General features: G+C 41.5%; 1 protein-coding gene across 2 annotated transcripts in view; it reads right to left on the bottom strand.

Moving 5' to 3' along the window:
• LOC134957937 (potassium channel subfamily T member 2) overlaps positions 1-25724 on the bottom strand; it is a 1656739-nt gene that overhangs the window by 147003 nt on the left and 1484012 nt on the right. For both annotated transcript variants that reach the window (XM_063940188.1, XM_063940189.1), the window contains exon 20: positions 10537-10608. In XM_063940188.1, the coding sequence (XP_063796258.1) occupies positions 10537-10608 (72 nt within the window). The remainder of the gene's footprint in view (positions 1-10536; positions 10609-25724) is intronic.

Here is a 25724-nt window from a genome sequence, read left to right as displayed (position 1 = left end):
TGTGACATTACATATAGGTGGAGTCTAATGGACCTACATGAACGGATCACAGAGAGCTAATGCGTAGATAAGGCTTGTTTTAAGAAGTCCTCCCAGTGCATCAGAATGCTGTTGATTCACAGCCTGGTGCAGCTCTATAGGTATTTGCTGTAGGAGCCATGGATGGGCCCCCCTCTCTGTATGGGTCCAGGACACCAGTCTCCACAGTCCCCCCTGATGGCTACCCTGGCAAAAATAAGGTTAACATCAACTTAAATGATGCCAATTTGTGATTCACAATGGACAGTAAAACCGAAGACAGCAATGTTCAGGTCTTGGCTTTGCATTCTGAACCATTGCCACTAATTCAGATCAGCCAATCAATGAAACATGGAGTTGAAGTTAATTTGTTACCAGGAATGTCATGAGCTAGCACCAGTTTCTGTTTTCATTTACTAGACCCATTCCTTGGTGCTCCATTTATTTTACCATCTGTAACTGTGTCCACTTTGCTTTTCTTATTAATGGGGCATGGTACTTCAGGTTCTTTGTAGCTTGTGGTCAGCTGAGGTAACAGGGCCAACAGTTTCACATTAAATTCTCTTATTTAAGCACTGTGAATATTATTTAATTTGAACAATCAAAACAGAGTCACCACTAAGTTCAGAAGTGCTGTAGTCAATAAATGTAGTTTTGTAGTCTGCAAAGGATGTCTCCTGACCAATAGTTTCTTTAGTAGATACACTCCAAAAGAAAACAAGAAACACATAAAACAGTACTGTAATATCCCAGATGTAAGTTAAAGTACTATCAAATATTTGGAGCCCATACCAGAGATAGAGGTCTATTCAATATAGTTGACTAAAGTCATTTTATGGAGGTCAAGCCTTATTCAACGCAAATGTCCTTATTCTCTTTCTCTGCCTTTATTGTTTTATTCATATCACACTCCCTAATATCCAGCACATGAATAGTGCAATGAAGGATTTCATTAAAAAAACCCCATAAACAAATTACTTTTTATTGACTACAGAGCTTATGGATCCAGTGGAGACTTTATTTTGATTGTTCTTGCTGTATGGTGTTAGGTGACACCATTTACCAGTTGGGACTTTAAGCAGCTCAAGGGCACAACAGTCTTTTCCATTCCTGTTTGATTTTAGCTTTCATGTTTTTCTTCTGTGGTTGCTGGCACATTCCTGCATTCTGGTGTCTAACCAGCTCGGATATTAACTGTCCTATTTGCCTTTTAATTCTACCATATATTTATCAGTGATATTTCATGGCTTCTGATCCTGGTCTCCTCTGCTTTCCAATTTGGAACATCACTCTCCATTAGTATACAAGACCCTGGCTCATCAAACCAAACATCTCCATTCTGACTAGACAATCTGTATCCACAATAGGGTTGCACTAATGGCTGAAAGATGCAGATCAACCAGCTGTAAAGGCCAAACTGCATTGCAGGGATCGTTACTGAAAACCAGAAATCCAGTTATCTCTGCACCTCTGTACAGATAAGTCCTCCCTCATCGTTACTGTAGTCATGTTAAACAGCCCTTCTAGTCGCACCTAGTCATGAGCACGTTTACTATTACTGAGTGTCTTTTTGTGCAATTTTTCCCCCGAAAATGTGTCCTACTATGCTGAATAAAATAATATGCGGCATGAATATATTCTGTGCGCAGCTACAGGTGTATCTACATACAAAATGCTACCCTACAGTGTTTTTCTGTGCAGTCGCACACAGAATATAGGAATGCCACATATAATTTTAATCAGCAAAGTCTGTGCATCTTATTTGTATAGTGTGCCGCGACTCATTACGTACATAGGCTAGATGAAGAAGGACACATCTGTACCTCTGTTTTGCCTAGGCCAACCTTGGCAACAAGAAATCTGCATTCCAATTTATTTCATGACACAGAAGAGGGGCCAACATGATTGTACTGTATGTTTAGCTATCTCAGAATGGCAAAAATAGATGAAATCATTAAGAAATGCTTTACTTTTTCAATAAAGCTATTTTTTTAATAAACTATTTTTTTCTTTTCCTTTTGATTTTTAAAACATTAGATTTTTTTCCCCATTATACAGGAACTGAAAGACCAAATCAGCAATTTGGCTTCTGGCATGCCAATGTTTCAGGTCAGTATAATTCAATATCAATTTCTGAAATAAGTGGGGGGTTTTGTTATCACAATAAGTGGCTTTAAAAAAATGCTATTTATCGCCGGAGTAACTGGCCTATTGACACACCCTTATAATAGTATAGTTAATTTGCAAGAAATCCTGCCATATATTTTACACATCTCAAAAGAGAACGTACTTTGTTTGTTACACCACCTATATTTTAAATAAAATACTTAAATATAAAAAAAAACACAATTAGGAACATTATGTCCATTTTTAAACTTGTCTTTATATCTTTTTTTGTTGCTGTTTTCTTACTGCTGTTGATATATGTTTTGCGAACTAATCCTATCAATAAAGCTTTTTTTTTTTAAATAAAACAATTGCATCATACTGATACTCCTGATGTCACACACAGTATACAGGCTTTATGACACACAGACCTGTACATAAAACTATATTTTATCTTTACAAAATACAAAATATGCACTACTCTGCAGGTTTGAGATATATGTGTGATATGGGTGACTATGTTTAGCTATTATCAGTCAAATGGATGTTGCAATCTGTGTACTTCAAAAACAGCATGTGTATATCTGTGCCAAGTGTTTCAGAGTTGTATGTGTATTAAACAGTATATTTATTTTCAATTTAATTAAATTCTTAAGAATTTTGCTCTCAGCAATCACCTGGCTATCTTTTTCTCCTAGTCTTATGGTTGTCCTTATATTGTATTTGTCATTTAAGGTGCTGAATACATGAGATATCATGTACAGCATGAAATGTTCAGTGCAAGAACTACCTCTACTGTCTGGAAATATTTTTGCAATTGTTTTACAACATAATATGTACTGTAAGAGCTCATGCAGTAATTATATAATATCTTTCATATACTGTATTAGTTTATTTGTTCAGTACATCATACTGTACATTGAAATGCTGCAATTAATGATTAGCCATTATTATGATTATTTTACTTTATAGTGGACCTTCCAGCACTAGTGTCCTCTGCTTTGATTTTTGAAACCAAACACAGTGTTTTATATTGGTTATGTAATTTTCTGCTCTATTTCTATAAAGCAGAGAATTACCAAAATATACCACCCATATATTGTTCTAATCTCTCTCCTAGCCTCAGTGCTTCTGTACTTACTGTAACTATTTGTTCACCTTTTTGAAGGAAAGGGATAAAAATGCTCACACAGGGGCTCAGAGGTGCACAACATAATGTACATCTATTTTGTTTTTAGAAAAGAAACATATTTTCCATTTTGCGCCCATGTGCCATAAGGGCAAATGCATGCATTTTGTGTATTGTTGCATTTGCTGTCCCACCACCTGTAGAAGCAGAACATGTACAGACAAGCATAAACCAGATACGGTAAGGGTGCATTTACATAATTGCATCACAGTTACACCTGGATATACACTCATTGATGCACAATGAAAATAATGATGATTATAAGCAGCACTAAGTAGTCATTTCTGTTTGGATGATTGCTCCCTCCAGCTGACAGTACTTAAATCATTAGCGTCCAAGCTAAATTATATGAAGTCACAGCCATTTACAGTACTTGCATTACTTGACTGACATTTCCATATGGATTACTAAAGGGGTGCAGTATTAGCTCAGCTCTAAATCAGTAACCAAAGGCCAAATTCATGTATGTACGCAATGCCGATATGTTTGCAATGGATCAATTATTAGCAGCCTGTGCATGTGCCACGATCACACTGCGCACGTGCCAAGGTACCTTTGCTATTGTGCTTGCACTGACATTATATATGTAGAGTAATTGACAGGAAAGGATCGTTTTGGAGAGTTAATGTGGGATTGGCGGCAAAAATGCATGCTTTTATGAGGTATGCATCTGCCTTTATCTGCAATCATGTACGTCGAGAAACATATCTCCAGCTTTGCTACTGCCATGGCCAGTGTGCATGCCCATAGGTCAACCCTGCTGTGTAGCCTTATGACAGTGGAACTTTCTTTAGAAAAACCTCTGACTTGCTGATAGACCATGAGACTTGTAATCTACTATTCTTTGCTCAGGCCACTGACAACGATCCCTTTATATGCCTCTACCCTTTTGCCTTCCTTCAGGCTCATCATTTTGCCCATATGATACTCCTTCCCTTTTACCTTCTGATTGGGTTAACACGCTAGATAATGCATGTATGGTCCAAGGCCACAACTGAAAAGCCATCTCCCTCTATAATTTCCTCATATGCATTTTCCTTTTCTCTTGTGAATATCGGATGGGCCTTATGTCTTAGCAGGAACAATTTCCCCCCTTCAGCACTCTCAGATTCTGACTGCTCATTCTTACTCAATACTTTGCCAGTAACATCTAACAGAGAGTTGCAATACAAAATATTCCATAGGGGTTATTTGTCTACCTCTAGGAAGTGATAGAAATAATGAATTCTCTTAAGTTTCTTAAATGTGCTATTTGTCCTGCCAGGCTATTTTAGTGATTCTGTGACTGTGGCTTAATAAAACTATTATGGGCCAGATCAAGCAATATGCTATGTTGGATTTGATTAACTTTCTCACATTGAATCCATAGTGGGGAGTTTTGAGTGTCTTTGGCTCATGTTAGTAAGAAACTCTTAACCATTATTTCAGCGATTGCCCGTAAATGTATCTTACAGCAATAGTTCTCCACTTTCCTCCCTTTCTTGCTCTATTTCAAGAAGAACCCTATTTAATATTTAAAATGGATGGGATTGAGGCCTCTCTCCACAAAGATGTACAAGTTAAAAAAAAAATGTTATCCATTTGGTAAAGCTATATTGACACTGTAACTGATACCACTATGCTGGCCATACACCTAAAGATTTATTGACAGATCTGGCTGGTTGGAATGAAAACCTGGTAATGGATGAGAGCAAATTACAATTGACTGCTTGCTCCTGAATGCCACAAAACTGATGAAAATGGTTGTGGATTTAACCAATTTGTCTGATTGACCATTTTTGTCTGTTTTCCAATGTTTGGGAGCAAATGGTCAATTGTCATTTCCTCTCATCCATTACCAAATTTTAATTCCAACCAGCCAAATCTGACAATAAATCTGTAGGTGTATGGCCAGCTTTAGTCCCGAATCCAAACCTGCTTCCAGAACACACAGTAGTATGAAACAATAATATTATTGAGTGACTCTCCAGTGCAAATAGAATACCTATTTATTTGCAGCATGTCCTTTTAAAGGAGGTCAGCATTTCTGTCTTTCTCTGACCTTTCCTCTTCTCTACTTACCTGCTGCTCCCTGCATAGCAACTGATTGTTGTTCTACACCCCTTCTCCTTTGCTCATTGCTTCTTTTCCTCCTCCACCCTTCCTTTGTACCCTTTCCTCTTTTTCCTAACTTCCTCCTCTCTTCTCTCCTCTTTTTTTATTCTATCTCTGTTGCTTTCTCTCTTTTGCTTGTCTCCTGATGCTTTCTTCCATTTGCAGAACCTACATTTTCTCCAAAATCCTCAGCTCTGGGCTATAATGAAAACTGATAAAGGAAGAATGGATGATGGCTACACCTTATATTTTCTTGCTGGAAAACTTTGGAAAGTCTTTTGGGGATTGTGTCATTTGTGCGCTCATTGTGCAAGCCAACCACAGGCAATGCCATGTCCAATTATTATATAGATTACATTAGAAGAATCAGTGGATTGTAAAACATAACTGACGTTTGGAGCACCATGCATATCAGATGATTAATGGTCATTCTTTAATTAAGGAGCTCCTTAGTCAGACCACAATACATGGCTATTTGTAGGAAATGTGTCTGTTTTTACTGGAAATACTGTAATGAAGATATTGATGTGCCTCCATGGAATTAATTGGTAATGCCTTGCTCTTGTAATATAATAGTGCCATAGAGAGGAGAACCAATTTGGGAGTGTTTCTAATCCTTATAGGATTGCAATTACTTTAAATTCTCTTAAATTCTATTATATTTTCATGTTGTATGGTCAGGGACTTTTAAAAACATATCTTTATACTCTTAGTTTGGACAACTGATGTGTGAATTAATGGTGCTGCTTTTCATTATTCACGGCATATACAAATTAATGGATCATGTTACCATTTGAAGTTGTACATAGGAGTACCTGATTCATGACACATGCAAGAGAAATAAAAGCTTATTGTATCTGTGTATGTCTTTCTTTCCTAGTCATTAATGGATTGTATTAACAATATATGTGGTGGAAATCACTTTGCAATACAGAATGTGCTACAATTTTCTGCATACACATTCAAATTAGATAAATAAGTTTCTGAGATTTGGTTCTAAGATACAATCAGGATATAAAACAGATGATAAATGGATTTCATGCTCACAAAGGAAACAGAGCAGCTAAGAAAATCACCAAGGTATTATCAGACATTAAACACAGAAACATATACAGTATGACTACACTATATAACAATTCTGCACTCTAATGTCAGGAAAACCAGTGATAAATGTTAATCTGTCCACAAAAAGGAATCCAATCTTTGACAGGGCTGGAGATGTAGCATAAACTCAGAATTTTCTCAATTTTTCTTCAAAGTAGTGGTTATCCTCAAAACAATGGAGAGAGACTGATATAGGGGGTAATTCCGAGTTGATCGCAGCATCAAGTTTGTTAGCAGTTGGGCAAAACCATTTGCACTGCAGGTGTGGCAGATATTTCATTTGCAGAGAGAGTTAGATTTGGGTGGGCTGTGTTCAAACTGAAATCTAAATTGCAGTGTAAAAATAAAGCAGTCAGTATTTACCCTGCACAGAAACAAAATAACCCACCCAAATCTAACAGTGCACATGGTTTTACTCAACTGCTAACAAATTTGATGCTGCGATCAACTCGGAATTACCCCTATAGCACGTTAAATTTACTAAAATGGAAACATACAATACAGGTAGGTACTCAGTGTACCAGAAAGCAAGATAAAAACAGCTTATTTGATTTAAACATGAAGTAGGTCCCAGACACATCTTCCACAGCCTTTCAGCTCTTATGAAACAAGACACCATATATTCATCAAGGACCAGTGGTCAGAACCTCATCCTAGCATCACCAATTGGATTCAACAGGACTGTCTTCTTCAAGGTGAACTCTGCAATTTGAGAGTCACCATCTTGAAATGACATGTTGGTTGGGAGTTCCCTTTTGCTGAGCTGCTGCGGAGATCTCATATTCCAGGATTTGGTGACCTGTTCTGTGATATGTGTGTGCTCCTCTAATTTTATGAATGAACAAGTTTTAACTCCATTTTAACAAAAGATACTCCCACACCAGGAGTCTGGGACTCAGGGTCGACAACAAAAAGGTCGACACACCTTAGGTCGACGCCAATTGGTCGACACACCTTATGTTGACATGGACAAAAGGTCGACATGGAAAAAGGTCGACATGGGTTTTTTGTTTGTTTGGTGTCGTTTTCTTCGTAGAGTGACCGGGAACCCCAATTAGTGCACCGCGTCCCCTCGCATGGTGCCTTCGCTCCGCTACCGCTTTGCTCGGCACAGATTACCGTTCCAATCGTAGTCCACGTGGATCATTAAGTATGAAAAGGTTCAAAAAAAGAAAAAAATCGTGAAAAACTCATGTCGACCTTGTTCCTGTCGACCTTTTGTCCATGTTGACCTAAGGTGTGTCGACCAATTGGCATCGACCTAAGGTGTGTTGACCTTTTTGTTGTCGACCTGGAGTCCGGATACCCACACCAGTTAGACTAATTTCACATAAGTGTTCTCTTTCCCTTTATTCTGTTCTTCAATATGTTATGCTCTCACCTATATTTATTTTCAAATGAGAGCGTTACTCTTAGCTTGAAAGGACTATAACATATACCCACAGAAAAGAAAGTCATTTTCTGGGTGCACTGAGAACCTCACAGTAAACTTAGCAATCGATAAAACATATCCTTTATCATTATTATTATTATTATTATTACAGGTTGAGTATCCCATATCCATATATTCCGAAATACGGAATATTCCGAAATACAGACTTTTTTGAGTGAGAGTGAGATAGTGAAACTTTTGTTTTTTGATGTCTCAATGTACACAAACTTTGTTTAATACACAAAGTTATTAAAAATATTGTATTAATTGACCTTCAGGCTGTGTATATAAGGTGTATATGAAACATAAATGAATTGTGTGAATGTAGACACACTTTGTTTAATGCACAAAGTTATAAAAAATATTGTCTAAAATAACCTTCAGGCTGTGTGTATAAGGTGTATATGTAACATAGATGCATTCTGTGCTTAGATTTTGGTCCCATCACCATGATATCTCACTATGGTATGCAATTATTCCAAAATACGGAAAAATCCCATATCCAAAATACCTCTGGTCCCAAGCATTTTGGATAAGGGAGACTCAACCTGTATTGTTATTATTATTATTATTATTTACAATTGTTCAGCTGTAATGAAATATGTTAAAACAAGCAAAGTAAGTGAAAAGTTAGAAAAAAGTGATAGATATATATATATATATATATATATATATATATATATAAATATACAGTGACTGCTACTTTTTATTTTGAAGATTCCTCTTCCAATAAAGGCATTATAGCCCCTGCTGCTAATGAAACTTCTGTGTGCATGAAGTCCTGTGAATATCCAATTATATTCTATTTTGTTCCTCAGGAAAACACAATTTCTGTTTAATAAAGAGTTCTGAATTTCACATTTATATACAATGTTGCTCTATATACAGTATGTAACAATAAACTCTATCCTTAAGTGCATGTGTGGTTTCTTATTGTTGCTGGTGATCTCATCTTAGGTGGACATAATGAATGTATACCATTCTGTTACATTAGTAGATACACAGAAACTGTCACTGTATCACTAGTATAGAAATAATGTCTTAATCTAAATCTCCGTGCTGGTGTTCTGCTGGTCTGTCTGTAACACCGCACTCATTGATTTACTTTAACCAATTTCACTAGCTTACCATATTGTGGTTAGACATATAAACAATTGTGTGTATCCCCTAATATATATGCCCAAATTGCATTCTATTAAAGTATAATTATGTCCCGATAGATAGATAGATAGATAGATAGATAGATAGATAGATAGATAGATAGATAGATACAGTATTAAAGGGGTATTCAAAATAAAAAGTAGCAGTCTCTGTATAGATGATGCAATTTTAATCACTTTTTTTCTAACTTTTCACTCACTTTGCTTGTTTTAACATATTTCATTACGGCTGAACAATTTTAAATAATAATAATAATAATAATAATAATAAAGGATTTATTTATCAATTGATAAGTTAACTGTGAAGTTTTTAATCCTGTTATTTTTGTGAAAATGTCTGGAATACTACACTATGAAATTGCCTGATGTTTTTGGTGCTGGGCTTTAATTCTAGATTATTTGGAGATGTAGGCTGAAATGTTACAGGGTTCGACTTTCCATTGAGTTTTCATAGAAAGTCATGGGGTGTAATAGACTGTGATTTGGAGTCAGCAACTTGCCAGTAATGTGGTGTAGCCACCCTCACCAGCATTCTAGCTTGTTTCCAGCATGTATGATGAAAGTAATTTACAGAAAATAAATGTGTAGGATGCCCCCATCCTATCTTTACTTTAGGAATAATAAATGCTGAATAATGGAGTTAAATAAGTAGAAAATTGTCATCATGCTACCTTTTACATTAATAGTCTACTAATATTGGCCCTCATTCCGAGTTGATCGCTCACTAGCTACTTTTAGCAGCCTTGCAAACACATAGTCGCCGCCCACGGGGGGTGTATTTTCGCTTTGCAAGTGTGCAATTGCATGTGCAGCCGAGTGACACACATAAATTTTCTGCAAAACAAGACCAGCGCTGTAGTTACTTATCCTGTGCGATGATTCTAGCGACGGAGGTCCCGGAAGTGACGTCAGATACCTATCCTGCAAACGCCTGGACACGCCTGTGTTTTCCCAACAACTCCCAGAAAATGGTCAGTTGACACCCATAAATGCCCTCTTCCTATCAATCTCCTTGCGATCGGCTGTGCGAATGGATTAGTCGCTAGAAGCATTGCACAGCAACGATGCTCTTTGTACCCGTACAATGTGCATGTGCATTGCAGGGCATATGCATGCGCAGTTTTGCCATTTTTTTGCCTGATCGCTGCACTGCAAAAATCAGAAGCAAGCTCTCAACTCAGAATGACACCCATTGTCACTGTTTTAGCACATTCTTTCCTGAAGTGAATTATGATTTATTTTTACATTAACTGGTTCATCCTAATATTGTATGTTAGAAAAATGAAAGGCATTTATGAAGTTCAAATAGTCGTTATGAAAACATCATGATTCAAGTTACATAAATCATTCAATGAATGAGAATGTATACTGTACATACAGCAGCAGACACACTAACAACACACAACACAGCAAGTTACAAGGATTTTACCTACTTGTCAATACAGCCAACCATGTAGTAGACCATTGGGAACCAACAAATTGCATCCAGAAAATGCATATCTGGCCTAACATAGGGAGTACAAAAATACATGACAAACATACTAGTTGTTATTAATATACACACAATATTGAGAACATATTATCATACAATAATTAATGAACAAAGTATGTGTTAGGCAAAAGTTAGTACATGACAACTATTATAATGACCAACTTATTAATTAGCAGCTATTGCCAAATATTGAAGCAGGTGATCTGGTCATGCCTAATGGACGTCATGCTATATTAAATATACTATAAATTGACAGATGACAATACTGTATTTCTATATTCACCACTATAGCATAATTGATGTATAGTATTTGACAATAAATATGTGACAGAAATTTTAAATCAGAGCATTTCAGCTGATAGGGAGTTCCAGTAGCAAAACTCATTTATCCCAAATCTTCGTCTTCGCTCTTTTTTTTTAGATTTCTAGTGCCCCCATCAGATATAGGGAGTAAGCAATCAGCTCTGATCATTTTGGAGCCAATGAATTTGCCCCACTGAGTATTCACTTATGGCCGTTTTCGTTAATTTTGAAGGCATTTTCGCCAATCAGAGAAATTGGCCCACGTTTTTGACAGAAAACATGTGGATTTTCCAATACACATATTTTCTACCGCCGCTACATTTTTTTGACTAGGCGAAAATCTGGCCCTGCTATTGCATAGGGCGAATTCCCTGATTAGTACACTGCTTAGTACTTCTCCCTCTACTAGCTGGTTGTGCTGCAGCTGCGTGCATCTTCTCACTGCCAAAATGGCACCCACTTGCTACTCCGTGGCATCACCCTCTTAACTACATGCTCACAATGTGTGACTTTGTGGTGTCACAACACCCAGCAAGTCATGCTGCTAAACTCCACCCAGCAAGCGGAGTGCTACAGATGAGTGAGGGGAGACATAAACCTGTTGGCTCATATATTGTGTGTAAATCAGGCTCTGGTACTAGCCAGTGCCTCCCCAGCCACTTACCTCACCACACGTCCCTGCTGTGAATGCTTTATTTTTTACAACTACACAGTTTATAAGTGTTAAGAAAACAAGCAGATGCATCAAGGGAAGAAAATAATATAAATAGACAGATATCATAAAAAGAAATATTATAGATTCAATAGTAAAATTAATTCCTTATGTAGACAAGGATCGTCACACTAGTAAGGTCTGCGGAAAAGCGAAAAATCCCCACATAACCTTCATAAGGGAATTTCCACCATTTATGTCACCTTATAGAGCACCATTTCTACAAGTAGAAATAGTCAATACAAAAAGAAAAACATTGGGTTTTATGTAATAGAGTGTGTATTTACTGAACCGGGCGTGATCTTGGTGAAAATGGCTTTGGATTTTAATTTAAAAAGCAAAATCACTATCTATATCTTCCAAGTATCACAGGTTCTTATGTAATCAACCTTTGGATTTCAGTATATAGATTTTAGATTGGATGCTTAGTTGTTTCAAAAGAGAAGACCAAAACCTAAAATTGAGTAGAATGCATAACAACAGCTTTTATTATTCTCCTATAGCATCCTACTATGTCCTTATGTCACCTGCATTATTTACTTTATATGTTATATATTGATGATATTGGGAGGACTAATTAAGAGTACTGATTTTTCTTCTACTGACTTATAGATTCACCAGTACTTTATCCTACCAGCTGGCAATATGTACTTCCATAGGTATAAGAGTCTAGAAGTATATATGATCGGTGTAATTGAAGTAATGGAGTACTGTATTCTGAAGTTACAGAGAGACTATCAATTCAAGATTTACTAACCTCTAGACATTGATATTTCCTGTCTCTGATTGGAAGATCAGTTTTTAAATGAAGATAACTGATCATTGTTTATACAAATTTTTCTATATTGCAAATAACCTTTTTGTAAGTAGAATATTAAATATTTTTATTATTCTATATTTTTATTAAGTATTTGTTGATTGATTAATTGCACCATATACTTCTCTTGCTATATATACTGTTCTCGTACAAACTACTTGCTACAGAAAAGTCAGAGGTGGAAAACTGTCTAGGCCTACAAAAAAGAAAAGAAAATTACAATACCCACAATTTAAGTGTAAGTATTCATTGTTCCTACATGAAGACCATTTATAATTTAAGGCCTCCACACATTACTGCGACTTGTCTGAGGCACAAGTCGGATCCGATTTCCCTTGAACCCCCTCGGCAGCTCCCCGGGAGTGCTTCTATCTGATTTGGTACTTGATGTGCCATTTTTACATGCGATTTATCGCATACAATATATTGTATGCTGCTGCCACTGTGGGGGTGGATGGGATGGTCCAGAGTAAAGCCACTCAAGTGAAGACATCTGAGAAATCGTATGCGATATATCACAGGTGCTAAAAAACTAGCTGGGATTTGCACCATGGCTGCGATTCCAATCGCGCATTGGATCGGATCAGATATCAAACACCTGCGATTTGGCCAGTTTTCATCTGATTTCCAGGCCCAATCCATCAGAATTAGGGGAACATAGGCCATATTGGACAAGTGTATGGCCAGCTTTACTCTTCTGGGAACAATATAGAGTATCTGAAGTCAATTTTATATCTACAAAGACCAGAATGCAATCACGTAGACATGTTCTGGAAATTTCTGAAAAGTATGAAGCCAATTCATTTTTATTTTGAGTATTCCTCTTTGGCCATTTCAAATTTTTAAATAAATGCACATATTAACTTTAACAGGAATTAGCAATATTCTACAATAACTTATTATATTATATACAGTATGTTAACTTAGCTTTGTTGGAATAATAAATACATGATGGAAGGAATGCATATCTAATAGTTTGTTTTGTATAAAATATCAGGAACTTAGATATACTGTAAGAGTCTATTGGATTTATTTAAAACAAAGGGCCTGATTCAGAGTTGCACAGAAACCTAATGGTTTGCGTACAAATCTGATGTAGAGAAATCTGAGTATGCACAGATACTGCATTGCACATGTACAGATCTGTGTGTCAGAGGATTGGGGCAGCAATTGGGATTTACAAAATAGGTCCATGGTGAGAGTCTGCATCTTCCGACACAGGTTTCTGGCCCCGTCAGAGGAATTCCAGTGGTCATTCTGAGCAAGCTTAGGCTTACTCAGATGGCTGATGGCTGCGACCATCACAGCCATGGGTGTTTTAACAGAAGACTGGGCCCGTGGACAAACTCCAGTTGGGCCCCCTCCTCTTCAGGGTGCAGTAGGCTCTGGCATTGTGCCATTTTGACTGTTATTGTTTTGCAGTGGCTGCATCTCTGATGCAGGACTTCAAAAAGGTAAGTAGAAAAATATGAGTGCAATGTGTGCAGTGTGGGCCCCCCTGTACCCAGGGTCCGGAGTGCACCGCACACATTGCACCCTTAATAGAAATGCCAATGATCACAGCCCATGGTCAGATGCTGCATCTTGGAACTGCAATGCTGACAGGTGTCTGTTTTCTTCAGACACCTTCTGTGGCATTTGAATAATTTAGCAATAGTGTCTTTTAGAGATGAGCGCCTGAAATTTTTCGGGTTTTGTGTTTTAATTTTGGGTTCGGTTCCGCGGCCGTGTTTTGGGTTCGAACGCGTTTTGGCAAAACCTCACCGAATTTTTTTTGTCGGATTCGGGTGTGTTTTGGATTCCGGTGTTTTTTTCAAAAAACACTAAAAAACAGCTTAAATCATAGAATTTGGGGGTCATTTTGATCCCAAAGTATTATTAACCTCAAAAACCATAATTTACACTCATTTTCAGTCTATTCTGAATACCTCACACCTCACAATATTATTTTTAGTCCTAAAATTTGCACCGAGGTCGCTGTGTGAGTAAGATAAGCGACCCTAGTGGCCGACACAAACACCGGGCCCATCTAGGAGTGGCACTGCAGTGTCACGCAGGATGTCCCTTCCAAAAAACCCTCCCCAAACAGCACATGACGCAAAGAAAAAAAGAGGCGCAATGAGGTAGCTGTGTGAGTAAGATTAGCGACCCTAGTGGCCGACACAAACACCGGGCCCATCTAGGAGTGGCACTGCAGTGTCACGCAGGATGGCCCTTCCAAAAAACCCTCCCCAAACAGCACATGACGCAAAGAAAAAAAGAGGCGCAATGAGGTAGCTGTGTGAGTAAGATTAGCGACCCTAGTGGCCGACACAAACACCGGGCCCATCTAGGAGTGGCACTGCAGTGTCACGCAGGATGTCCCTTCCAAAAAACCCTCCCCAAACAGCACATGACGCAAAGAAAAAAAGAGGCGCAATGAGGTAGCTGTGTGAGTAAGATTAGCGACCCTAGTGGCCGACACAAACACCGGGCCCATCTAGGAGTGGCACTGCAGTGTCACGCAGGATGTCCCTTCCAAAAAACCCTCCCCAAACAGCACATGACGCAAAGAAAAAAAGAGGCGCAATGAGGTAGCTGACTGTGTGAGTAAGATTAGCGACCCTAGTGGCCGACACAAACACCGGGCCCATTTAGGAGTGGCACTGCAGTGTCACGCAGGATGTCCCTTCCAAAAAACCCTCCCCAATCAGCACATGATGCAAAGAAAAAGAAAAGAAAAAAGAGGTGCAAGATGGAATTGTCCTTGGGCCCTCCCACCCACCCTTATGTTGTATAAACAAAACAGGACATGCACACTTTAACCAACCCATCATTTCAGTGACAGGGTCTGCCACACGACTGTGACTGATATGACGGGTTGGTTTGGACCCCCCCCAAAAAGAAGCAATTAATCTCTCCTTGCACAAACTGGCTCTACAGAGGCAAGATGTCCACCTCATCATCACCCTCCGATATATCACCGTGTACATCCCTCTCCTCACAGATTATCAATTCGTCCCCACTGGAATCCACCATCTCAGCTCCCTGTGTACTTTGTGGAGGCAATTGCTGCTGGTCAATGTCTCCGCGGAGGAATTGATTATAATTCATTTTAATGAACATCATCTTCTCCACATTTTCTGGATGTAACCTCGTACGCCGATTGCTGACAAGGTGAGCGGCGGCACTAAACACTCTTTCGGAGTACACACTTGTGGGAGGGCAACTTAGGTAGAATAAAGCCAGTTTGTGCAAGGGCCTCCAAATTGCCTCTTTTTCCTGCCAGTATAAGTACGGACTGTGTGACGTGCCTACTTGGATGCGGTCACTCATATAATCCTCCACCATTCTATCAATGTTGAGAGAATCATATGCAGTGACAGTAGACGACATGTCCGTAATCGTTGTCAGGTCCTTCAGTCCGGACCAGATGTCAGCATCAGCAGTCGCTCCAGACTGCCCTGCATCACCGCCAGCGGGTGGGCTCGGAATTCTGAGCCTTTTCCTCGCACCCCCAGTTGCGGGAGAATGTGAAGAAGGAGATGTTGACAGGTCGCGTTCCGCTTGACTTGACAATTTTGTCACCAGCAGGTCTTTCAACCCCAGCAGACTTGTGTCTGCCGGAAAGAGAGATCCAAGGTAGGCTTTAAATCTAGGATCGAGCACGGTGGCCAAAATGTAGTGCTCTGATTTCAACAGATTGACCACCCGTGAATCCTTGTTAAGCGAATTAAGGGTTCCATCCACAAGTCCCACATGCCTAGCGGAATCGCTCCGTGTTAGCTCCTCCTTCAATGTCTCCAGCTTCTTCTGCAAAAGCCTGATGAGGGGAATGACCTGACTCAGGCTGGCAGTGTCTGAACTGACTTCACGTGTGGCAAGTTCAAAGGGCATCAGAACCTTGCACAACGTTGAAATCATTCTCCACTGCGCTTGAGACAGGTGCATTCCACCTACTATATCGTGCTCAATTGTATAGGCTTGAATGGCCTTTTGCTGCTCCTCCAACCTCTGAAGCATATAGAGGGTTGAATTCCACCTCGTTACCACTTCTTGCTTCAGATGATGGCAGGGCAGGTTCAGTAGTTTTTGGTGGTGCTCCAGTCTTCTGTACGTGGTGCCTGTACGCCGAAAGTGTCCCGCAATTCTTCTGGCCACCGACAGCATCTCTTGCACGCCCCTGTCGTTTTTTAAAAAATTCTGCACCACCAAATTCAAGGTATGTGCAAAACATGGGACGTGCTGGAATTTGCCCATATTTAATGCACACACAATATTGCTGGCGTTGTCCGATGCCACAAATCCACAGGAGAGTCCAATTGGGGTAAGCCATTCCACGATGATCTTCCTCAGTTGCCGTAAGAGGTTTTCAGCTGTGTGCGTATTCTGGAAACCGGTGATACAAAGCGTAGCCTGCCTAGGAAAGAGTTGGCGTTTGCGAGATGCTGCTACTGGTGCCGCCGCTGCTGTTCTTGCGGCGGGAGTCCATACATCTACCCAGTGGGCTATCACAGTCATATAGTCCTGACCCTGCCCTGCTCCACTTGTCCACATGTCCGTGGTTAAGTGGACATTGGGTACAGCTGCATTTTTTAGGACACTGGTGACTCTTTTTCTGAGGTCTGTGTACATTTTCGGTATCGCCTGCCTAGAGAAATGGAACCTAGATGGTATTTGGTACCGGGGACACAGTACCTCCAACAAGTCTCTAGTTGGCTCTGCAGTAATGATGGATACCGGAACCACGTTTCTCACCACCCAGGATGCCAAGGCCTCAGTTATCCGCTTTGCAGTAGGATGACTGCTGTGATATTTCATCTTCCTCGCAAAGGACTGTTGAACAGTCAATTGCTTACTGGAAGTAGTACAAGTGGGCTTACGACTTCCCCTCTGGGATGACCATCGACTCCCAGCGGCAACAACAGCAGCGCCAGCAGCAGTAGGCGTTACACGCAAGGATGCATCGGAGGAATCCCAGGCAGGAGAGGACTCGTCAGAATTGCCAGTGACATGGCCTGCAGGACTATTGGCATTCCTGGGGAAGGAGGAAATTGACACTGAGGGAGTTGGTGGGGTGGTTTGCGTGAGCTTGGTTACAAGAGGAAGGGATTTACTGGTCAGTGGACTGCTTCCGCTGTCACCCAAAGTTTTTGAACTTGTCACTGACTTATTATGAATGCGCTGCAGGTGACGTATAAGGGAGGATGTTCCGAGGTGGTTAACGTCCTTACCCCTACTTATTACAGCTTGACAAAGGGAACACACGGCTTGACACCTGTTGTCCGCATTTCTGGTGAAATACCTCCACACCGAAGAGCTGATTTTTTTGGTATTTTCACCTGGCATGTCAACGGCCATATTCCTCCCACGGACAACAGGTGTCTCCCCGGGTGCCTGACTTAAACAAACCACCTCACCATCAGAATCCTCCTGGTCAATTTCCTCCCCAGCGCCAGCAACACCCATATCCTCCTCATCCTGGTGTACTTCAACACTGACATCTTCAATCTGACTATCAGGAACTGGACTGCGGGTGCTCCTTCCAGCACTTGCAGGGGGCGTGCAAATGGTGGAAGGCGCATGCTCTTCACGTCCAGTGTTGGGAAGGTCAGGCATCGCAACCGACACAATTGGACTCTCCTTGTGGATTTGGGATTTCGAAGAATGCACAGTTCTTTGCTGTGCTGCTTTTGCCAGCTTGAGTCTTTTCATTTTTCTAGCGAGAGGCTGAGTGCTTCCATCCTCATGTGAAGCTGAACCACTAGCCATGAACATAGGCCAGGGCCTCAGCCGTTCCTTGCCACTCCGTGTCGTAAATGGCATATTGGCAAGTTTACGCTTCTCCTCCGACAATTTTATTTTAGGTTTTGGAGTCCTTTTTTTTCTGATATTTGGTGTTTTGGATTTGACATGCTCTGTACTATGACATTGGGCATCGGCCTTGGCAGACGACGTTGCTGGCATTTCATCGTCTCGGCCATGACTAGTGGCAGCAGCTTCAGCACGAGGTGGAAGTGGATCTTGATCTTTCCCTAATTTTGGAACCTCAACATTTTTGTTCTCCATATTTTAATAGGCACAACTAAAAGGCACCTCAGGTAAACAATGGATATGGATACTAGTATACAATTATGGACTGCCTGCCGAGTGCAGACACAGAGGTAGCCACAGCCGTGAACTACCGTACTGTACTGTGTCTGCTGCTAATATAGACTGGTTGATAAAGAGATGTCTATGTAACTATGTATGTATAAAGAAGAAAGAAAAAAAAACCACGGTTAGGTGGTATACAATTATGGACGGACTGCCTGCCGAGTGCAGACACAGAGGTAGCCACAGCCGTGAACTACCGTACTGTACTGTGTCTGCTGCTAATATAGACTGGTTGATAAAGAGATGTCTATGTAACTATGTATGTATAAAGAAGAAAGAAAAAAAAACCACGGTTAGGTGGTATACAATTATAGACGGACTGCCTGCCGAGTGCAGACACAGAGGTAGCCACAGCCGTGAACTACCGTACTGTACTGTGTCTGCTGCTAATATAGACTGGTTGATAAAGAGATGTCGTAGTAGTATGTATGTATAAAGAAGAAAAAAAAACCACGGTTAGGTGGTATATACAATTATGGACGGGCTGCCGAGTGCCGACACAGAGGTAGCCACAGCCGTGAACTACCGCACTGTACTGTGTCTGCTGCTAATATATAGACTGGTTGATAAAGAGATAGTATACTCGTAACTAGTATGTATGTATAAAGAAAGAAAAAAAAACCACGGTTAGGTGGTATATACAATTATGGACGGGCTGCCGAGTGCCGACACAGAGGTAGCCACAGCCGTGAACTACCACACTGTACTGTGTCTGCTGCTAATATAGACTGGTTGATAAAGAGATAGTATACTCGTAACTAGTATGTATGTATAAAGAAAGAAAAAAAAACCACGGTTAGGTGGTATATACAATTATGGACGGGCTGCCGAGTGCCGACACAGAGGTAGCCACAGCCGTGAACTACCGCACTGTACTGTGTCTGCTGCTAATATAGACTGGTTGATAAAGAGATAGTATACTCGTAACTAGTATAACTATAAAGAAAGAAAAAAAAACCACGGTTAGGTGGTATATACAATTATGGACGGGCTGCCGAGTGCCGACACAGAGGTAGCCACAGCCGTGAACTACCGCACTGTACTGTGTCTGCTGCTAATATAGACTGGTTGATAAAGAGATAGTATACTACTAATATTATATATACTGGTGGTCAGGTCACTGGTCACTAGTCACACTGGCAGTGGCACTCCTGCAGCAAAAGTGTGCACTGTTTAATTTTAATATAATATTATGTACTCCTGGCTCCTGCTATAACCTATAACTGGCACTGCAGTGCTCCCCAGTCTCCCCCACAATTATAAGCTGTGTGAGCTGAGCACAGTCAGATATATATATACATTGATGCAGCACACTGGGCTGAGCAGTGCACACAGATATGGTATGTGACTGAGTCACTGTGTGTATCGTTTTTTTCAGGCAGAGAACGGATATATTAAATAAAACAAACAACTGCACTGTCTGGTGGTCACTGTGGTCGTCAGTCACTAAACTCTGCACTCTCTTCTACAGTATCACAGCCTCAGGTCAATCTCTCTCTCTCTCTCTCAACCCTAATCTAAATGGAGAGGACGCCAGCCACGTCCTCTCCCTATCAATCTCAATGCACGTGTGAAAATGGCGGCGACGCGCGGCTCCTTATATAGAATCCGAGTCTCGCGAGAATCCGACAGCGTCATGATGACGTTCGGGCGCGCTCGGGTTAACCGAGCAAGGCGGGAGGATCCGAGTCTGCTCGGACCTGTGAAAAAAACATGAAGTTCGTGCGGGTTCGGATTCAGAGAAACCGAACCCGCTCATCTCTAGTGTCTTTGTCCATTGCAGCTGCTACTACACTGTGTCCATCTCTGAATCACCTGCAATGTTATTTAATAAAATATGATAACATACACATCTATTATTATTATTATTATTATTATTATTATTATTAATAGTAGTAATAGTAGTAGCAGTAGTAGTAGTAGTAGTAGTAGTAGTAGTAGTAGTACTGTAGCGATATTAGTAATATTATAATAATAATCCATACAGCACACAATTCAGCATATACCACAATAACTCTATAAATATTGTACAGTATATGCACAATCACAGTAAACAGCAAAAATTCTTGAATGTATCTAGCAAAATAATTTCATTTTCTGACCATATTGATAAAAGACCATAATGCAATAATCAGCAGCTTTATCTGGTATCCACAGTTCTGTGCACATATGCTCCTGCACATAAAGCGGATACATAATTATCCATCTGAGCTTTAATCTATCCCAGGAGGCCTTCAGTAATCTACTCCAAATTTAAGCTCCAATAAGTACGAAGTGTCAAACACAAGGTCACCAATTTTTTATTCCACTGGAACAGATTGTAAAATAGTGTGATAGCAGCAATATTACTAGACCTGAAAAACTAACCAAGCAGAAAAAATCCAGTTTGTAAAGGTATGATGATTTTCTGACTAGAGATACTGTATAACTCGGAAATATCATCTCTGTTTACTCTTGTAAAGCCACTGCAAACTGACATACAGGTTATCTCTGTATAGCATACCAGGAAAACAATGTAGAAATGTTTTTTAAAGGTTCCCACACTTCTACAGCACCACATAATGTATATGGAAGCAGTGGCAAGAACTAGCTAGTGGTGGGCCAATCTGCAAAAATATGTTTTGGGCCCCCCACATGCCACTCGCGCCTCCCCTTCTCCACTAAAGAAAAATTAGACCGTTAGTAACAAGTTGCTGTCAGTGCCTGTGGTCCCTGCAGGGATGTAACTAGAACGTCATGGGCCCTAATGCAAAATCTTGAAAGGGACCGCCCAGTCTTTGTCACTACAATGCAGTGCTCAAAGTAGGGTGGTACGGAGTACCATTAAGAAATATGGTGGTGGTACTCAGTACCACCAGCACACCGCTGGGGCATAATTTATAAGGGGCATTTTTGTAATATGGTGTCAGTGGCATAACTGTTTGTGGTATAATATGTAATAGGCATTACGGTGTGTGGCATAATGTTTAATGGGCATTATGGTGTGTGGCATAATGTGTAATGGGGGTTACGGTGTCTGGCATAATGTGTAATGGGCATTACGTTGTGTTGCATAATGTGTAAGGGGCATTACGGTGTGTGGCATAATGTGGGCCATGCCCCTATTGTCATGTAGCATCATGACATATGGCCATGCCCATTTTTACTATCAGTACCACTAAGACATTTTTTTTACATGCACCACTGCTACAATGTCCTTAGGGGCAGGAGAGAGAGCGGTGTGAGGGTTTTCATTGAAAAAGAGGGAATGAGAGAAAGAGAAAGACAGTGTCAGGGACAAAGAGATGAGCAAAAGAGAGAGAGATAGAGTGTGTTAGGGAGAGAGAGGGAGAAGGAGCAAGCAGGTCACTACTCGACTACAGCACAGGATGGGGTGGAGGCATAGATGGACAGGCAAATGGGGGGAAAACATGGGGGCCATGGGAGGACAGGCGGACAAAGCACCATATAGGGGTAAAGACGGATGGGTAGGAGGGGACATAGATGGATTAATAGAGGACCATGTGGGGTTATAGATAGAGAGACGGACAGGGGCATGGGTGGACAGATGAACAAACAGAGCATCAAATGGGGGCATAGACAGATAGGCGGACGGACAGTAAGGGGCATAGATGGATGGATGGGAGGGGGCATAAACGGATTTACGGGAGGACCATAGACGGATGGATGGGAGGGTGTATAGACAGACGCACTGGATGGGGCCTTTAAGGATGAATGAGGGGGGTATAGATGGACAGACATTGGCGGACTCTCTAACCATACAGATTCAGGGGATACAGCTGTTATAGGGCTTAGAAGCTTGTGGGGGTCCCCAAAGGCAATCCCACTGCACCCTCTATAATGTATTTTTTATTATTATAATTATTTTTCTTTCTTTTTTTTTTATTTGAAATCACTGCTTCCACACCGGGTTCAGAGCCAAGCAGTGTACTTACATGGAGAAAGGAGGGAGGCAGGAGGCAAAGCTTGTTCTAGAGTATCCTGAATCGTGGCTGCACCTGTAGAAGTTGACATGCTTATACAGTGCCACATCTGTCGGCTGCACACTGCCCATGCTGCTTCTGCAGCCACAGCCATGCTTATGGATCCTGCAGAACAAGCGCCTCCCTCACTGTAAGTACAGTGCCAAGCCCTGAACCGGCAGCAGTGATTGCAAATAAATATATGAAGAAAATTATTGTTTTAGAAGATGCAGTGGGATTGCCTTTGCCCCCCCCCCCCCACACACACACTGTAGGGCACCATAGCAGTTGCATCCCTTGCACCCTCTGTAGTTATGCCACTTGCTCCCTGTATTTCCCCAACATGCTTCCTTGTGTACAAATGCCACCAGAGTCTCCATGACATCTCCCCTCCACAGCAGCATGTTCCCTACACCCCCATTACACAACATTACATCACACATTACAGAATAGACCCCTCATGTGCTGCACTACACCACTACACTACACCTCCCTACACAGAGAACCACATCACTATGTTATGACCCCCCTAAATGCTCAACTACATCACTACGCTACATAATTGCACTGAACTACATTCCTCACCATAGCATTAAAACTTTCCAGTTCCTCCTTCGACATGAACTTTCGTCCTCCTCTGTCAAATGGAACTCCAAAGTAGGATAGGGCAGCATGGTGGAGTGGTAAGAGGGCCAAACTTGGTCCGCAGGTTGAGAAAGAGCAGGACAGAGGGAAAGAAGGAGGCGGGATGACAAAAAAGGGGCGATACTGGCTTTATGGACATAAGGGATCAGGGAAGAAGGGGACGTGCTGGAGGATGAAGGGGGTGGGCTTGGTCCTATGGAAATAAAGGATCATGGTAGAGGGGAAGAAGGGGCAGGCTTAAAATTACGTTGGCTAAGGGGGTAAATGGAAGGCTGGGGGATGAAGGGGGTGGGCTTGGTCCTATGGAAGCAAGGGAGCAGGGTAGAATGGAAGAAGGGGGCAGGCTGAGGGGATGAAGGGGGCGGGCTTGGCCCTATGTACAGCTCTGTTGATGCGGAGGTGCAGCTGTCATAGTGCCATATGACCTACTGAGCAGGACAGACACAGGACATGGGAGAACCAGGGAGGATGAGCAGCAGCTGGTTCTACAGAGAAAGGAAGATCCCCAGCAAACAGCGAAGTATCTGGCTGCATCCCTGCTGTGTGACTAGCAGCGCCCGTTGACTTGTGAGTACTGGGGTTCTGCACACAGGGGTCCCTCCTGTCACTGCCAGGCCCCATCTTCACTTATGGGGTGGGATGAGGTTTAGAAAGGAGTGAGACAGGCTCTAGGGACATAAGGGAGCAGCGAAGAAGGGGGTGGGCTGGGAGATGAAGGGGGCGGGCTTGGTCCTGCAATAGCTGCTCCATAAGGGGAGGGGACCCATCACCTTTTTTCCTCCGATCGGACTGCTACCTGGTTATGGGACTGCAGCGACTGGTCAGGCAATGAACTATAATGTGTCACAGACTCATTATTAGCACAGCTAATATCACCAGTTGTGGGCCCTTTCATTACCACAGGCCTCAGTGCAATGCACCGGCTGCATAACTGGTAGTTCTGCTGCTGTATGGAAGAGCAAGTACAGTAGCTACTAACAAAACTACATACAGGGTCATCTTAACATATGGGCTCACAGGCCAGCTGCCCAAGGGCCCACAATTCTAGGGACCTTTGAGCATGACTGTTGTCTCCGGAGCTCCTTGGGAGGCAGATGGGGAATGCTGAATGACTGCTGTGATTGTGAATTACACCCAATCGGAATCACCTAGCATCATTCTCTACTTGCCTCCTAGCCTGCAGCAAGACAGTGAAAGGCGTGCAGCATGCTGATCGGTGCATGGCTGGAGCTATCCACCAATCAGAGTGTGCTGATTGATGCATGGCTGGAGCTATCCACCAATCAGGGTGCAGCATTCTCTACCTGCACCTGAGTCCGCAGCCAGCCAGTGAACGACTGTCAGCATGTTGATTGGTAGATGACTTGAACTATTCACCAATCACAATGCTTACAGCCATTTACTGTATGGAAGCATGTGGAGAGACGACATGGGACAGCAGGAGGGGCATGCTATAATTTTCTGTATTTTTTCCTGTGAATGGGTAGGTAGGGGCCCCAGCGCATTGCTTTGCCCAAGGCTTACAATGCTGTTAAGATGGCCCTGACTACATACTGTATGGTTTAATACTGAGTTGAATGTAAACCTGTTTTGGGAGAACAAGTGGTGTATTTTCACTCTGCGAATGCTCCTGAACTGATTGTACGCAAGTACAAATGATGCAGTCAGTTAGACTATATCTACACCTACTTTATCACAGAAGAGAAGCAGCTGGGTTGTAATGGGGCTTCCTCACATAGGAATAAGTCAGTGAAGGTATGTCAGTGCATCTGTGGGCTATGCAGATTTGGACGTAAGTGAAAATAAAAAAAATAAAAAGTTTATGTGTATAGTGTTATAATGTCTGTAAGATAAACATATACTGTAAATATAGGGCACTAAGCTAACTTGCTATAATTAAGAGATCCTGTCTACAGCTGTAACTGGCCCCTTTAAGTAGACCATCCAAAATTAACTATTTTAGTAGCACTTGCAGGCTATTCATAATGGAAAACAAATATATACATACGATAAAACTTTAATGGTTGTGTCTGTACATAGGGGGTAATTCTGAGTTGATCGCAGCAGGAACTTTGTTAGCAATTGGGCAAAACCATGGGGGTCATTCCGAGTTGTTCGTTCGTTATATTTTTCTCGCAACGGAGCGATTAGTCGCTAATGCGCACGCGCAATGTCTGCAGTGCGACTGCGCCAAGTAAATTTGCTATGCAGTTAGGTATTTTACTCACGGCATTACGAGGTTTTTTCTTCGTTCTGGTGATCGTAATGTGATTGACAGGAAGTGGGTGTTTCTGGGCGGAAACTGGCCGTTTTATGGGTGTGTGCGAAAAAAACGCTACCGTTTCTGGGAAAAACGCGGGAGTGGCTGGAGAAACGGAGGAGTGTCTGGCCGAACGCTGGGAGTGTTTGTGACGTCATACCAGGAACGAAACTGACTGAACTGATCGCAGTTGCCGAGTAAGTGTGGAGCTACTCAGAAACTGCTAAGAGGTGTCTATTCGCAATTTTGCTAATCTTTCGTTCGCAATTTTGATAAGCTAAGATTCACTCCCAGT

The sequence above is a fragment of the Pseudophryne corroboree genome, chromosome 9, assembly GCF_028390025.1.
Source record: "Pseudophryne corroboree isolate aPseCor3 chromosome 9, aPseCor3.hap2, whole genome shotgun sequence".
NCBI lineage: Eukaryota > Metazoa > Chordata > Amphibia > Anura > Myobatrachidae > Pseudophryne > Pseudophryne corroboree.
This window is presented reverse-complemented; position numbering and strand designations above follow the sequence as displayed.